This window comes from Cariama cristata, unplaced genomic scaffold (assembly GCF_000690535.1).
Source record: "Cariama cristata isolate BGI_N322 unplaced genomic scaffold, ASM69053v1 scaffold36534, whole genome shotgun sequence".
In the NCBI taxonomy this organism is placed as follows: domain Eukaryota; kingdom Metazoa; phylum Chordata; class Aves; order Cariamiformes; family Cariamidae; genus Cariama; species Cariama cristata.
Window position 1 is genome coordinate 1,522 of NW_009612967.1, and position 16,117 is coordinate 17,638.

Consider the following 16,117-nt stretch of genomic DNA (forward strand, 5'->3'; position numbering starts at 1 on the left):
CTAGCAGTCACTCTGCTCACAAGATCTTACCTGCAAGTCACAGGCAGGTTGTTTCCCATAGCACAGGTAGGAAAATTGAGGCAGGGAGGGTTGCTGGGACTCAGGGAGAGGGAGAAGGTGGCAGTGAACCTGTCCTGGCTGCACCACCACTGCTAAGCCATAGGGAAAGTCACTTGACAACCAAGTGTGAGGCCCCTGTGCAGACCACCCCCATGAGATAGGGGTCAGCATCTCCCTGCCTGGTTGGGGGGACAATCCTGGGGTGCCCGAGAGCGCACCGGCTCCAGGTTTTGCTCCTCCAGACACAGGCTCATGCCGACCACCAGTATCCGTGGGCGTACACCACAGGACATGGCACATTATCCTGCCACATACCCATGCCACGTTCCCACCAGGGCAGCCCTGCCATCACTCGGGTGGCTCTTCCTCCAGCCAGAGACCACCAGGGCTGGAAACAGGGACTGCGACACACAGCATTGACACCGGGGACCTGATGCATCCCCTGCTGCGTCCCTCGCTCCTGCTGCCCAGCCAGGGCTCTCACTCTGCAACCGTTGGCCCTGGGGATGCCCCGCAGGGTGCTCTGCCCCCAACCAAGCCACTCTCAGCTGCACCCCAGCAGCCCTTCCCTCGTGCTCCATACCGCGCCGACATCACCCCGGCCATCAATAGCGCTTGGTTAATTAATTTGATGGGAACAGCAGGGACTGCACTTTGCATTTAGTGAACTTCTGAGAACTTCCAACCTCATCTTCATAATTGGTCTCATAAATTTGAGGAAAGAGAGAAATCAGCAAAGCCAAAGGAGCACGGGAGGCGGGAGAGGCCCTGCACGCGGGAGGGCGGGCGCGTGAGAAGTGACTCTATTTGGTGTCCTTATTTAATTTTATTGCACAGATCCATCTTCGCCTGCCCCCTCCTTGCCTAGCCCTCTCTCTCCCGCTCTCCCTGCTGGGTTCACCTAATCATGATAAATTCATATTCATTTCCCTGCCTGCTCCGGTGGGGGTGCAGCTCCCTTACGTTCGCCCGGCCGTGCTACCATTAGCAAATATTTACTCATGAATATGAAGTGCCAATGTTAGGAGCCAAACCACCCACTCTGCACCCCTTTTCCCCCAGCTCTGGCACCCTCCCATCCCTGCACAAGGACAAACATGTCCCACAGGGCAGGGACCAGAGCGGGAAGAGCTGCCTAACACTCAGAGCTGCAGCCACTTGGCCCAGGCTTTTTCTTCCTTTTACCCTGGGTGGGCAGAGAGATGCTTGATAAGGGGACAGGAATTGCCTGAGTCCCCAGCCTGGAATCACTCTGAGGGTGCAGAGATGGTGGGGTGGGAGCGAGGGGCTCTGCAGCAGGAGCTGAGCGCCCGTCCCGGCTCCTCGACTTCCCACTCAGTCTCTAAGTGCTGCTGCATTTGGGTTTATTTTTAATTTTCAGGATGATCAGACTCACAGCCAGGGAGGGCAGGAAGGGGGTGTGCTGGGGAGGGGGAATAGCTGAAGCCCCTTCCTGGGAAGCAGGAATCAGGCAACACATCATTAGAGATGCCTAAAACCATCTTTGCTCACCCTGTCTGCACCCATCCTGGGGACTCAGCACCCACCTCCTCCCAGGCACCCCATCTCTTGTACCTTCTTCACAAGCGTGGCCTTCCAGGGTTTAGAAGAGGCAGAAGGTGTGTTGGAGTAAGGGGGCAGCCAGGTCCTGCTCTGCTGCAAGGGCAAAAGAGGGGTCTTGGATGAGCATGTGGCCTCAGGGGATACTGGGCTGGAGGTAGCCCTGTCTTGGTGTCTGCAAGGGACTGGGAGGACAGAGGGCAGGATTAGGGGCACAAAGAGGAGGCTGTGTGGGGCAGCTCTGTCCCCTCCATCCAGGGCAGGAAGGACTGCCCAGCCCCAGGGCTGACTCCCAGTGGGCAGCACAGTCCAGCCCCTCGTATCTCTTCCCTGGTACCAGGATGAGGGAGAAGCAGGAGCCTTCAGCATCCAGAAATCTCACCCCCAGCTACTTTGGACGAGCTCCTTGCCCTGCTCCTTCACCTCTTGCCGCTTTGCATTCACCGCAGCCGCACCCAGGGGAGATGGTCCCCATCCATCCTTGGCACATCTGGCTGCAGCTGGCCACAGGAGGGCCCTCTGTCCCCTCCAAAGCTCCTGGGCAGGGATTTGTGGGGTGGGAGGGGACAGACAAGACATCAGGCCCCTTCCCTCACAGAGCCGGAGGCTGGTAGGCCTTCTCCCCAGCAGCCTCCACACGACATGGATGCACCAGGGCCACCCTCACTGCCATTTCCCAAGGGGCTGGCAAACAGTCCTGCTCCTGAGCAGCCCCAACTCCACACATCCCCGTGTCTGGCTTCCCCCCGAGTAAAAGCAGTACAAACAGCAGGGTCAGGGCTTTGATGCGCTGCTGCAGCACCCATTTGCACCAGGGTGTGAATTGTGGCCCTGGAGAGGGAGGGGTGACAAAGGGGAAGGAGCTGGGGACCAGCAGTGCCACATCTCCCACACCTCCAGTGATGTCCCGAGCACATGGCACTGGTAAGAGGGGCAGCCTCAGCCCTCCAGGAGCAGCTCGCCCCGGCATCCAGAGCTGGAAGCAAACCTGTGTTCATCAAGGGGCCAAGGTGAGCAGCCCTATACTCCGCTCCCTGCCCCAGCTCAGGCAGAAATAGGCCCGTGCCCAGGGCTGTCAGCCATAAGGCTATAGGATAAACCCTCCAGGATCATCCTAGCAGCAGTGGAGGGAGAGGGAGCCCCCATCCAGCCCCCCTTTGGGGCAGGACTATCCCCAGCCCTGGACAAGGCCAGCTGTTGCCCTGCCCAGCCAAGCCTGGCTGACCCCAAGGATGGGGACCCCCTCCTCTCTGGGGCTGGTCCCTGGGCTGCACAGATCTCCTGGGGAGAGAGTGCTCCCCTGGGCCTCCCAAGCCCTGGTCTGAGGCTGACTCCCCATTGCTCCAGTCCTCACCGGCTCTGCCCCAGCTTCTGTCTGCCCCAGCAGCTCCTGTCCCTCTCCAGCTTCTCCATCTCCCTTTTGAGCCAATCATTCTTGCTTCTCATCTCCACGTGCTCCCTTGGCTTCCAGGCTGTTCAGATTCCCCTTGGACAACGAAAGCATTTCCATGCTCTGGAGACTGAGCTGTGTTCTGGGCACAGAACAGGAGGCAGAGCAGCAGCCAGCTCCCAGATATGCTACTGTTTGATGAATATAGAAAAGCTGACAGCAATCCCTTCCTAACTCCACACCTGAAGTAAGAGCTCAGCCCAAGGCTCAGAGCTCAGGAATTGCTCCTTTCTCTGGGCAACGGTCAGCCGTAGCTCAGCCACGTGGTCAGCTCAATGCCAGGACAGAGCCAGGACCCACTCTGCCATGCGAGGATGGTGGCCAGCAACTCCCTACCCTGACAGCCAGAAGTGGTGATCCAACAGCACGAGGGTCTCCACTGCCTTCTCCCTGCCTGTACTGAAAACAGGGAAATGGGCCAGCACAGGAAGGGCTCCTGTCCACCAGAGGGAAGAATCCCAGCAGTTACAGGGCAGAAAGCAGACAGAGAGGCCAAGGAAAAAGAGAGGAGGGATTTATTATACTTCAGATTTCAAAGCACCAAGACACGCCAGAAGACATTCATTTCCACCAGGTGTTCAGTAGAAAGGTTGGGCTGACAAATGACACTGCTGGGGTCAAGACCTCCCCAGCGAACACCCCAGCCCCACTGCTGATGCCCAGTAGCCACAGCTGATGGTGCAGCAAGAAACTGTGCAAACCCATCAGGTTTAATGCCCTTGTCCCTGTCCTACCAGCAAAGACACAGCTTGTCACCGCATGTGACGAAGACACAGCAGAGTGCAGAGTGGGGGTGGCTGCATCCCCCACAAGACAAGGGAGCAGGAGGCCAGGTCAGGCCCAGAAAGTGACCAGAGGGAACCCAGGGTCCCGGTACAGAAACGCCCACCATGGCGTTCCTGGCAGCCGATGCCACAGAGCAGCACCTCTGCCAGGAGGAACCACTGCAATACCTGTAACGGAGACAGAGCACTGAATGTCTTAGGGAAATTCATCTCCAGAACATAAAGTAGTTGAGGTTTCCTGAGAAATAAAATTCATTCCCATGGAACTGATGGGACCAGCCACATGTACGTGCATACACAAACACACACACACACTCCCAAAGAGCAGATGACTCCATGGCTTCCACACAAACAAAATGGGAAAGCTTTGCTTCACCCAAACTAGAACTAAACTATCTCCTTGTGTTTCTCTCTGCCTCCGTGCCTCCTATGCACAAACACACAGCCCTGCCGGGTTACATTCAGTGCCATTACATTCAAATCCTTCCTGAGCACAGCTCCCCGAGCTGTCAGGTCTGCTCCTCTCCCACACTGAGAGGAAAGGAGCGCCCTTGGGGCCAGACCAGGGGGATCACAGCTCTCTGCACTGGCGGATCCTCAGCACACAGCAGGCTGAGAGCAAGCAGGCACAACACATTGGGTCCCTACGCCTCCTTCAAGGCTTACTCGGCACCAGGGGAAGGTGGTGGCAGTTGCAGCAGCCCGGCCCCGTGCAGCAAGACCCATCAGAGGACACAGTCAGCTCAGATGGAGGAAGGACGCAGCAGCAGCAGCAGCACAGGGGGACCCTTTGTGATTCCCGCAGTAGCAGCTGCCAGCAGTAGTGAGAAGGGGGAAGGCCTGTTCCAGGACCAGGCCAGACCCCTGCTGCCTTCATGCACAGCTCAGGACAGAGATTTTGGGGTGTCTGTGCTCAGACACAGAGGAAGATGCATCCCACTTCCTCCATTCCCAAGCACTGGGAGGGACTGATCACAAGGCTCTGCAGCCCAGCCTTCTGAAGCTTCCCTGGGGAGAGCACGGCTAGGATGGGCAGTGAGCCCTTCTGGTAGCCAGCAGCTGCCTGTGGCATCAGGCAGCACTTCCAGCGTGGTTCCAGCCCATGGCCTCTGCTGGGTGAAGCCACACAGCTCTGCCAACAGCAGGGTGTCACATTTGCAAGGATCCCCAGTTTGCTGGGATATGTTCTCCAATCTGCAGTCACCACAGAGCAGCACTCAGGAAAACAGCACCCTTCAAAACAGCAGCACGGCAGTGGGCCCAGGGTGCTGGGTGACAGCCGGGTGTCACCAGTCCCGTTCTGAGGGCTCCCGGTAAGGCAGCCCCAGCTGAATGAAGACATCTCTCTCAGTGGGAGTGGGCAGAATATGACCAGATGCCACCTTGATGCCTCCAGGGCCTCGCACCACAGCTGAGCTGAGGGCATGCTCCGATAGGCTCATGCCCTTGGTCTTGGCCAGGGCCCGCATGGAGCGGTTGAAGTGAGCCGAGCCGGTGAAGTAGAGCAGGGCACAGGCGAACTCACTGTAAGGCACCACGATGATGTCAAGCCGGCGGTGACGCTGGGCTGGCCCAGGGAGACGGCACACCCCCAGGTACTTCTTCTGATCGCCGTTGTCCTCCTGACTCACCAGGTCATCTGTAAGGAAGCCTGGGGAGAGAACACAGGCAGAGAAGAGCTGAATGGTAGAGACTGACACCCCCAACCCAAACTCCCCACTGTCCAGACAGCAGTTGAGGTGTCTTGTAATGTGCTGTGGGACCCAAAGGACAACTCAGCCTCAGCCCTGACAGCCTCATGTAGACAGGAGAAGCCATACTGAGCTGCAGCAATACTCCCTCCTTAACACTGGCTGCGGAGCTGCCACTGAAGCAGGGTCAGGACCATGGGCAGTAGACTCAAGGACTTACGAGATGTCTCATCCTCGGGAAAAGCGATCACCTGCCCTTCAATGAATGCCATTCACCTTATTGTCTCCTCGGCTTGGCCATGCTAAGAACAGCTTTAAGCACCACGTGCCAGCCCCCAACCCTCTTACCGCTCCTGTGGAGGCTGTCAAGCAGCTTGCTGAACACCCCACGGTGAGACTGCCCATCTGGGTGAGTGACGAGCACATCCACGTCTCCACAGGTGGGCTTCCCTCGACGGTAGGAGCCACATGCCACACACACAAGCCCAGGCTTCACGGCCAGGGCAGCTTGTCTGACCTCCAAGAAGAGAAAGAGGGATGAGGAGTCAGAGACCAGCCTCTTCATGCGCTTTCCATCAAGGCAGCAAAGGATCTTGTGCCAGCCTTGCAGCTTGTCCTGCATCTCCAGGGCCTCCATACAGAGCAGACACTTGGCAGGCGTGGCAAACTGCCCCACCAAGCAAGCTGGCCTGCTGTCAGCAGCCACACGAGCCGGAGTGGTGTTCACCCATTCCTGTAAACAGCCAGCACACTGCTACACAATACAATGATCTACCATGGCGCTACCATCAGTCACCAGCTCTTGGGCACACTGGGCTGGAACTGGGTTGGGACAAGCAGAACGATGCAGCAATGCTGAGGAGGCAAAGTACAGCACAACCTTTCAGAGCCTTTGGTTTCTAAGACAGCAGGAGAGAAGGGGTTTTTCAGCTCTCCTGTTGGCCAGGAGGGCAAAGCTCACCAGCTCTGCCCACAAAGAAAATCAGTTCAACACGAGGTGGTCACAGGTCCTGTTTCAGAAGCAGAGACGGGCTCATGGAGAGCCTCCCCAGCAGGTCCCAAGACAGCAGAAAATCTGCAAGTGTCCCTTGGAGTCCACTCCTGCCAAGAAGCTCTGCCCTTGCAGGAGAACTGGGCTTCCTGACCCGGAAAAAACACAAATGTCCCAGCATTTTAGACTGAATGGATGCCAACATGCTGCTGCCAGCAATCAGATACATATCATCAGAACTTCCCCTAATGCAGCCACCTCCAGGCTGGACCCCAGCTCCTGTTTTGTGCAGACAGTGCCAATTCTGATGGCTTCATTCATTAAATGCTTAAGAAAGGCTCCCAAGTCCTTGGACAGGAGTAAAGTATTCTTGGTCTGATTGTGCCAATCACCCTGCTGGCAGCAAATAATTAGGGGCTCAGCAATTCCCAGTGACGAGGCTACCACAGAGGCTGGGGTTCAGGAAGGCAGTGTCCATGCCCACAGCCCCTTGTCACTCTTGGGGATCATCCTTCATTAGCAAGAGATAAACCCATTAACCTTTGCCCCAGAGGTGCTCCAAGAAGCCACAAGCCTTTCTCATGCGGAGCAAGCCCTCCTCTGGTGTCCTTGCCCCCCTTCTGGCTTTAAATGAAGATTTCTAGAAAACTCCCAGCCCCACCCGAGAGCCTAAAAGCTCCTCAGATCTCACTGTGACAGGCAGCACAGACAGTGACTAATCCCTCATTCTCTCTCCTGGGCCTGGATCAGAGGTGTGTGCGTGTGTATGGAGGGGAGCACAGTAATCTCATCAAGATAACAATAGACCCACCCCCAACAGCCAGCTCCTCGACCCAGCCTGCCTGGGAAAGGGACCACTCACCACCAAAATGGCTAATCCGGCACACGGGACTGACACCCCAGCAGGAGCCTGGCAGGAGTGTATTCTTCGTGGCCAGGCCCTGTGGCCGAGTGACAGGGTCACGCTGGTTGCTGCTTCCATGGTGATCAGAGAGCACAGGGGTAGCAATGACAGTGTGTGTCCCAAGCGCTCTGCTCACATTAGGGTACACTGGTTTAGCACCCCATAATCCTGGAGTGCCACGGCGTACTAGAGCAAGTAGCACCCATCCACAACCTGGATCCCTTTTGCTTCCAGCAAGGATATCCACGGTCTGTCCTTCCACTGACAACCAGATCATAGGGTGCTCACAGCTTCTTTTGGAGAAGCAGCATGAGGGAGACAGCTCGGGGGCCTCAGCTAAAAGCAGATATCTCAGAGAAGATGAGAGGCAGGAAAGAGGAGCTGGGAACCTGCTCATCCCACCATGCCACATGCAGCCTTTTTCAAACCAGTGTGTAGAACTGACAACTGTGAAGTATCCTCCTCCTTGCCAGGCACTCAGACTGAACCTTCCTACAGGGCAAAGTAGTTGCCTTGCATGCCCATGGCCAAAAAGGGTCCCCCAAGCACTGCCCCTGCTTAGAGGAGAGGCTGAAGAGCTTCAGCTATAACAGTGAGGGACATTTCCACAGTATGCACCCTTCTGTCAGTTCCCAGCAGGTACTCCACTCTGAGGGCCCGGGCTCAAGCTACTCACAGTCTGTTCTATTTCTGCAGCTTCCTCCCGAGGCATGCGCTCCAGGAAATCCGTGTAGTGCTTCAGCCCCACAGCTTGCTGGCTGGTAAGAGTCGCCTTGGTGCGGATATCATCCAGCGTCCGGAAACCCTAGTGCAGACCACGTGACGATATTCAAACATCTACCAAGACTTTGCTCTTCAAATACTTTCAACTAAGATTTGAGGAGACCGTATTTAACCCGTCTCAAGTCCAGGTCAGTCACAGCTTCTGAGATCATATGTAGAGATAACTTAGGGCCTGGTTCCTAAAAGAAGGGATTTAGGCAATCCCACTACCCACACACACCTCTAATCTCCACCCCACCACGACTGTGAATCTTAACTAAACCTGACAGAAGGCTACTGTTCTTAAGGCACTGAGTTCCTACAGCTTGAAGCAAAACAAGTAATGCAGGTAAAGGAACAACACCCAGAATATCCCAATGAGGGAAGGCCTACAGCATGAACACAACCATATTTTTAAGACAGCAAAGAATCCAGTCACAAACAAAACACTACAGGAAACCAGGCTTCATTAGCTCTGTGCTCAGGAGACAAACTGTTTTAAAGAAGGAATCCAACCAGTAGGCTGGGTTGCTCCTGTTGGCACAACTAGTTCAACCTCATTTCTACAACTTCCAGACAAGGTGGATGGCTGCTCTGAGAGCTACAGGAGCCAGCCAGGCCAACAACTGGATCAGGAGCTTTCATGGCCAAGAAGTCCTGTTTCAAGCCTGGTTCTTAGCAGTGTCATTGCCATGAGCAGTGTAAGATGAGCTCCAAGCAGTGATGCTAACGGAAGAGGCAGTGTGGGCAGTGTGTTCCCCACTCCTCGTATCACACATCTTTTTCCTCTACCCCCAACCAAGCTCAAGTCTCAGCCGGGTGCACTCCATTCTCCCCAAACACACCCACAACGGAACCCAGTCTCATTGCTCCTCCCATAAAATCAGATTCAAATCCTATCTGTGGATAGTAGCAATTGGAAACTATTTGTGAAAGTAATTCTCCTACGCTCAGCAGCAGTCTCCAAACCACAGTCTTGGAACCTCTTGTGTGAGGCACTAAACTTACCTGCTGATACCACATCTGAGCTGTCTTGACCCCTGCTCCCCAGATGTTGGAAAACAACTCCAGCACAGGCACACTCTCACTGATGTGATCCAGCTTGCGCAGGTGTCCACTCTCCAAGATCTCCAGTATCTTCTCTGCCATCCGCTTCCCAATCCCCGGGATTTTACAGGCTTCCTAGCAAGAAATCAGAGCTGCTACTGGAAAAGTGAAGATCACAGACACGTTCGCGACCTGCTGCCCGCTCAGAGCCTGGTTAGCAATTTGATCAGTGATTGGTAAGTGGCAGGACTAGTTCTGTCTCCTCTCCAGCCCAGGCTTACATAGGCTACATCGATTCAATGCCAACTGGAACAGTACAAGCATGCAGAACAGGACTGAAACACTAGCACACTGAATGGCTGGACTGTCACAGTCAGTCAGGCTTTCATCCAGTTATTTTACATATTATCTCGAATGGTGGCCAGCTGCTGCTGCTTAAAAGCAAGGTGAAAATGTCTCTGCATTGTGCCTGGGGAAGGCATTTGTCTCATGAGTGCTCAAATCTGGCCCTAAAAGGCTTGGGCTCCACTTTTCTGCTGTTCTGAAAACACTGCATGTGGACAATGAATCCTAACTTGCACTTGCTACGCAACTTCCATCAAAGTCACCACACAGGAAGGAATTCCCAAGGCTTGAAGATAAGCTATTCCATGTACAGAAAGAGGAAGGGATCTGGCTCATAACAGACCTAGGAAGCTAGGTTTATCTCCCTGCTCCATCACCCTGGGAAGGTGTTTTACCTGGTAGGAGGTAACTGGTTTGTGGTAGCTCTTGAGCGCATTGATGGCTTTGGAGTAGCCCAGGGCTCTCCACTTGTCCCCCTGGACAGAGTAGGCCTTTGCTAGCACTTCCAGCTTCTCCGTGATGCATTGGTTGTGATTCTCCTTCTTGCTGTTGGAGGACTGAGCACAAACCCACTTGCTGGCAGGCTGGGCCACTGTGGAAGAGCTGTCACTGGTCTCCTCTGATGATTTCACAGGGTAGTGGCCAGAAATCAATGCTTCCAGATCTCCCTGGGTGACACTAGCATCTTCTCCTTCGCTGTCTTCATCATCAGAGTCTTTCTTTAGGGAGAGGTAGAAAAGCAGCCATATGAAAATACAGGCATGCCTCACATATTTCCCCTTAGCAAAGACTGCTCCTGAGAGTAGGAAGTCAGCGCACTAACCAACCTCCAGGGCATGCAGCGCTCAAACTGCCATCTCTAGAAGCGGTTGGTTATATGCACACCATAGCTCTTCACGCCTCAAGCTACACATACACCCCATGAAGCTACATGCACCTCTCACAAAGCACAGGAGACTGGAGACTGCTGCCCACCTGTGATCCAAGCACACATGCACCTCCTACAGCCAAGCCCCTGAGACCTAACTGAGGTACGACACTGGTTAAGCAAGCAACTGCTGCCAGCAGTATGGTATGACAACGCTGAAATCCCTGGCTGGGGGAGATGCTGACTCCCTACTCCCACTGGGAAACCTGTGGCAGGTCTGGTGGCTGCACAGACACATCTCTCACATTCAGACTCTGCACCTTTCTCCCCATGATGTAGATGACAGGAGATAGGCATTGAACTCTGTTTTCACGTTAGGGACACAAAAATCTTAACAGGGTAGTAAATTACAACTCCCTCATTTTCCCCATGGCTATCTGCAAGAGAAAAGCGGGAGGAAGGAATGACACAAAAGACTCCACATTCCTCAGTGACAGGAGAAAGAAACAATGTATACATTTGCTGATACCCTCAGCATTAGGATGCCTCTGTGTAGACTTAAGAAACAATAAGCCTTGGCTTCAGGTAACGAACAAAAGGGGATAAAAGTGGGAAGCCGTACAGAGGCTTTGTAGACTACTTTGCTCACTGGGGTCCCCCTCTCTCCTGATGTACAAACACAGGAGTCCACAAAGATCCAAGAGCTTCTGTGCTGTGGAAGTAACCCTGAGAGGCACAGGGCTGTTTAGGATCAGTCCAGCAATTACATGTGGCACACAAGTCCTCTTAGGAGTTTCTGCAGAGCGTGAGCCTAACCAAGTCAGAGCCATATCCTTACAACCTCTGGTTCTGCCTGCTAAGGAGGTCTGGAGGCACAATTCCGGCCAGATACAGAGCTGAAGTCTTTAGGCAGAAGAGGCAGGATGTCTCCCTTTCGTAATCTTGTTTTATAACTCTGAAAACTGGGTCAGACTGAGGATTTGATAGACTAAAGCAGTTTTATTTGCCTTGAAACGCAAGTCCCTTAAGACACTGTTCTCTCTAAGGGCAGCAAAGCCTCCGAGTGTTCAGATCAGTTAGTAAGCCCCTTAAAAGCATTTAAGGAGCATGTTATCCAACCACAACGCAAAGAACTCTGCAGCTGGAGTGTGCAATTCCCATCCTCTTGGCCAGCAGTGTCACATAGGTGAAACAGCAAATAAACCCCCGACTCCCTGTGCTTCACCAACAAAGCTGATGGACTCTTTACAACCATAAGTGCAAAACCAACTAGGATCCTACAGCAGCTGACTTGCTAGAGCTGGGCGCGACTGGGATGTGCATGGTTTGTCTGGAGCACAGCATAGGAGCCAGGATAGCAGTTGAAGCCCAGTAGCTGAGGCAATATGCCACTTGAGAGGGAGGCAGGCAGCCTGGGGTAACAGCCCCAGGGCTCAGCCGGGAAATAACTGGCACCACTTGCAAAGGCTGCCTTGCAGAAAACTACCGCATCCAGATGCCAGTCACAAAGCAGTTGCTACCCTCTGACTGGTAACAGGGTTTCCTCACAGGAGTTTACGTCCAAACACAGAACTCCCAGAGCAGCCGCTGTTCAGTATGAACACTGGCACACTCATCACCCCCCAGCAAAAAAACATCCACCGAAGTTAGAAAAGATTCTGTGCTTAAATGGAGGCTTCTTCTAAGCCAAGAGTTCAGCTTCAGTTTTACTGTTGTAGTTGGGTCTCAAAAGTGGTTGGTACTGTCTTTAAAGTATATCCTGTGGGTGCTCCTCTCCTCCCCAAACTCACATAGTCCTAAGCTTGGGACAAGGGCTTTTACTGAAGTGTCTATAAATACTGCTTTTGTGCACTGACTAACAGGAAACATTGCTTGAGGGGATTTAAAAAAGGCAATAAGACTTCAGACTCTAGCAGTTGTCTGACCACGCAAAGTATATGTGAGTAGAAAGCAGGGCAGATACCACAGGATCCGTAACAGTACAAAAGACCCTTTCTCCCATTAAGCGTGAGATTTGTTAATAATGATTGCCACTAAATTAGAGTTACAAGAAACAGCAAAGATGGGGTAGCTCCTAAGGTGATGCAGTTAAGAAGCAGCTAACTCTGCCTATAGCACACTGGATAGTAAGTCTGGGGAGAAAAGACACCCCCTCCTACACATATTCAAGAGAAAGCTTAAAACAAAGGAGCCCTCAGTGGGCTGCCAGTCAGGGAGTAACTATAGGGTTTTGTGAAAATTTGGGACTGTGCTAGAAAACAAATGCCAGCATTACAAGGCAGTTACTTCTCTAAGAGGTCTAGGGTAACTTTGCTACAGATAGATTTGAATGATGCCAATGCCCAAAAAGAATTCAGTAAACTTGAGCAAAAATACACAGAAAGGAAAGAAAGCTAACAGCAGGTCCAAGAAGCTGACTCACAGCAGAGGCCACTAATAACCCAACACAGATATTTTAAGCACACCACCACAATCGTTCAAGTGGCAACCTGATCCACTGCACATGTGGCTGAACAGGGTGCTTGCCAAGGAGAGGAGAATGGGTCAGTATGGCTCAGGCAGGAATACGGGATGAAATATCAGAGACAGTTTCCTGAAAGGGAGATATTCTCAGCCAGGGAATATTCCTCAAAAGGACACAGGGGAAACATGATCACCAGTGAGCCTTGGCCTGATCAGAGCACCAGGATTGCTTCAGCTGGAAATGTTCTGATGGGGACAGGAATTTAAGGGGTGTAGTTTCTACTTTTAACACCTAAAAGGGACAAACAGAAGCAGTAATCGTGTCCACAGCATGCATCTGCCAGGACCAACCCACTGAAACACCCAAATGCCTTCCCTTTGCTGAGAAAATCTGCCATTGTATCCCTACAGGGATGCTCTTAGCCAGGAAAAACAGCATGCAGGGTCTGTTCACAAGGAGAAGGGCTTGTGCGGGAAGCCTCACCTCAGCCAGCTGCTGCTGTCCAAGGATGCCCAGGCCTCGCTGTGAAGAATTCTCCACCTGTGCTTCAATACTTGGTTTCACTGCTCCCTCCTCTGCTGGGGGCTGGATCTCTTCACTGCCCAGGACCTGCTGCTGCTTCTCTTTCTGCAGCTGTCCCTCCTCCAGGTACCTGCCATGGATCAGATGCCTTAGTATAGGAGAAGGAGTACTTCTCAGCCCCCAGAAGTTTGACTGAGAAATCCTTCTGCATATTTTGGGATGGAGCAAACAACCCATATGAATTGTACTCTCTCAGATCACAGATTAATTACTCTGGTCTTGGCTCAATTCCCCAATTTCCAACCATCTCACCAATCTGCAACTTCCACTCCTATCTACCTCACTCTTAGACTCTTTCTCCAAAATTTTGCCAAAACATTTTGATCCTAACCTGTGGCTGTCTGCTGCTCCATTCCTTATTTCCTCTTGTGCCTAGCTGTCAATTCTCTCTCTACTGTTCATATGCAATAAGTAAGAAACAACATTTAATCCTCAGTATTTTTAAAAGAAAACTCCTTGTTATCACTAATGGACTAGGAAGAGGTACCCTTAGCACCTGTAGCAAATGATAAGACTCCTACTATCACTTCTGGGCTCTACTACATGTTTTGCTGCCCCAGAACAGCAACTGGTCACAAAGTCACTAAATTTCACAGTCTGTATAGGGAAAAGTGACTTCGAGTCATGCCCACAGGAGCTGCAAGGAGTTACAGTCCAAGATTTTGAGCAGAGGTCAAATTTTAATGCTGTTCAGTTTAGGATAGAAGCGCTGTAGGGAGGAATGACAGCATGGCATTTGCATACCTGTGAGGGATAAAGACACCGTAGCCAGCGGTGCTCAGCAGCTTCTGGTCTCTAATGCAAGCACTTAGCCAGGATGCTTTCACTAGCTGCAACCTTGAAGGTAGCTTGGTTAATTTAAGGAGCCGAAATGCCCGGTCACAGTTCATGTCTTCAGCCACAATGACGTGCGTCACCTCTGAGGAGAGCTGGTTGTGTACAACACCCCCATTCTGGACAATCTCCTTGTGGAAGATCTCTGCTCTGGCTTGGCCAATGCCAGCTTGCAACACAAAGGCAGTGACTGGTTTCAGCCACTCTGCTGAGAAAAACACAGCGGCAGGAGCTCAGTGACAAGAGAAACCATCCCAAACCAACAGGGCTACATATCTCACATAGGATTTGATGGCACCAACAGTGGCAGAGAGTCTTTAGGAGGCACCAGCTGGACAGAAAAAGGCAAGTTGGCCATGATCTCTACAGAAAACACACTCAGGGGACAGAAAAAGCTTTGGGGGAACAGCACCTCCAGTTAACAAGATGGGGTAGGACTATTACGTTCCATGTCATGGGCATGCAGGACTTACCCTCAGGTATCCTCGTTCCTTCCTCTTTTGGGATCTTTGGAGGGACACTTCGCCCTGAGTCATCCCTCACCTTCTTCCTCTTGGGAAAGGCTTTGACAATCCCTTGTGGCTCCATAGGCCTGGAGGGAAGTTTAGGTGCACTTGCTGAATGTCAGTAAGAAAGAGGGAGGTTGCTTAGAACAGTGTTACACAATCACAACTTAAGATTCACTCATTTTGCTCACTGTCTTTGTTGGTTTGGAGCTCTTTTGTTGTTGTTGCCTTCCAAAAACACTTGCCCTGAGGGAGGCACCTGGAAACAAGAACCGCAGCCCACAAGGTCATAAAAAGTTAGAAACCACCAAAAAGCCACTTAAGAAGACCCTGCTTGAATACCTTAGAAACCACTAAAGCTGAGTTCTTGTAATAGAAAGCGTTCAACTACTTTAACAGTTTGGAGCTCCTTCCTGCCCAGACAACAGAAGCAACTTTATTTCCCAGATATGTCTTAAGCATATTCCCAAGAGGGAAATGCCTCTCCTGTCAGGGCTGAAATCCAGTCACTGACGAGAAGAGATAAAGCAGCTGACTGACACCAAGTGTTTCATACAGCCACAGGAGGAAAACTGCCAACCCCACTTCAGCTGGAAACAGCAAATTAGTAAATTAACTAGCCATGTTCAATATGGGTACAACCGTAGCTTTACCATCACAAGCCTTGCAAAACTGAACTTGAGAGCTTTAACTACCTGCCCAGGCTACCAGGAAGTTTGGCTTTCCGTAGCCCAAACAAACCCCCGAATTGCTGTATATCCCAACAGCCCTTTCCACCTGGCTGCAGCGTTAAGTCAACACCAACTTGGTTTCCTCTCTGTGCAGCACTTTGTGTTTTGCTCAGAGGTTTCTCACACACGCCAGTACAAACCTATCACACAGGCCTGGAAGATCCAAAAATGGTCCCACCGGGCTGCGTCTTCTCGCTACAGCCACATTCTCAGCTAAGCATTAAACACAATCCTCTGGAAGACCAACCCAAAGCTACACTCCAGTCCTTGCTTCTGCGAGGAAGAGTTCAGCTTCAGAGGAAAAGAAACCCTGCTACATTTCTAAAACTCAGCTTCACAGAAACGTTTCTGTTTTCAGGACATTTTGACCAAAAAAGCCCTCTGAAAACAGTAATACTTTCTATTAGAAAAACAAAACCAAAACCAAAAACAACCCACGCAAAAAAATTCCAAGCTTCGAGGTGCCTACGTTCTTTTCAGGGCTTAGAAGAGTGTTTTCCCAAGTAGTATTTTAGCTCATCTAAGACAAATCACGCA

The 16,117-nt window shown here is 52.1% G+C and overlaps 1 protein-coding gene across 1 annotated transcript; it reads right to left on the bottom strand.

The window, feature by feature from the left end:
• Positions 1-5,052: 5,052 nt before the first annotated feature.
• POLL (polymerase (DNA directed), lambda) lies at positions 5,053-14,931 on the bottom strand. The gene is made up of 8 exons (XM_009698836.1): positions 14,817-14,931; positions 14,254-14,551; positions 13,411-13,579; positions 9,991-10,314; positions 9,212-9,385; positions 8,118-8,246; positions 5,895-6,063; positions 5,053-5,506 (listed from the first exon to the last, which is right to left on the bottom strand). Exons 1-8 carry the CDS (start codon positions 14,929-14,931, stop codon positions 5,142-5,144), a joined length of 1,743 nt encoding a protein of 580 aa, XP_009697138.1. The 3' UTR covers positions 5,053-5,141.
• Positions 14,932-16,117: the final 1,186 nt, after the last annotated feature.

Excerpts from the sequence above, each read along its gene's own strand:
- POLL (XM_009698836.1), bottom strand. The coding sequence starts at position 14,931 with ATGGAGCCACAAGGGATTGTCAAAGCCTTTCCCAAGAGGAAGAAGGTG. Across the intron at positions 9,386-9,990 it reads AACCAGTTACCTCCTACCAG|GAAGCCTGTAAAATCCCGGG; the intron begins GTAAAACACCTT and ends ATTTCTTGCTAG. Across the intron at positions 5,507-5,894 it reads TGACAGCCTCCACAGGAGCG|GCTTCCTTACAGATGACCTG; the intron begins GTAAGAGGGTTG and ends TTCTCTCCCCAG.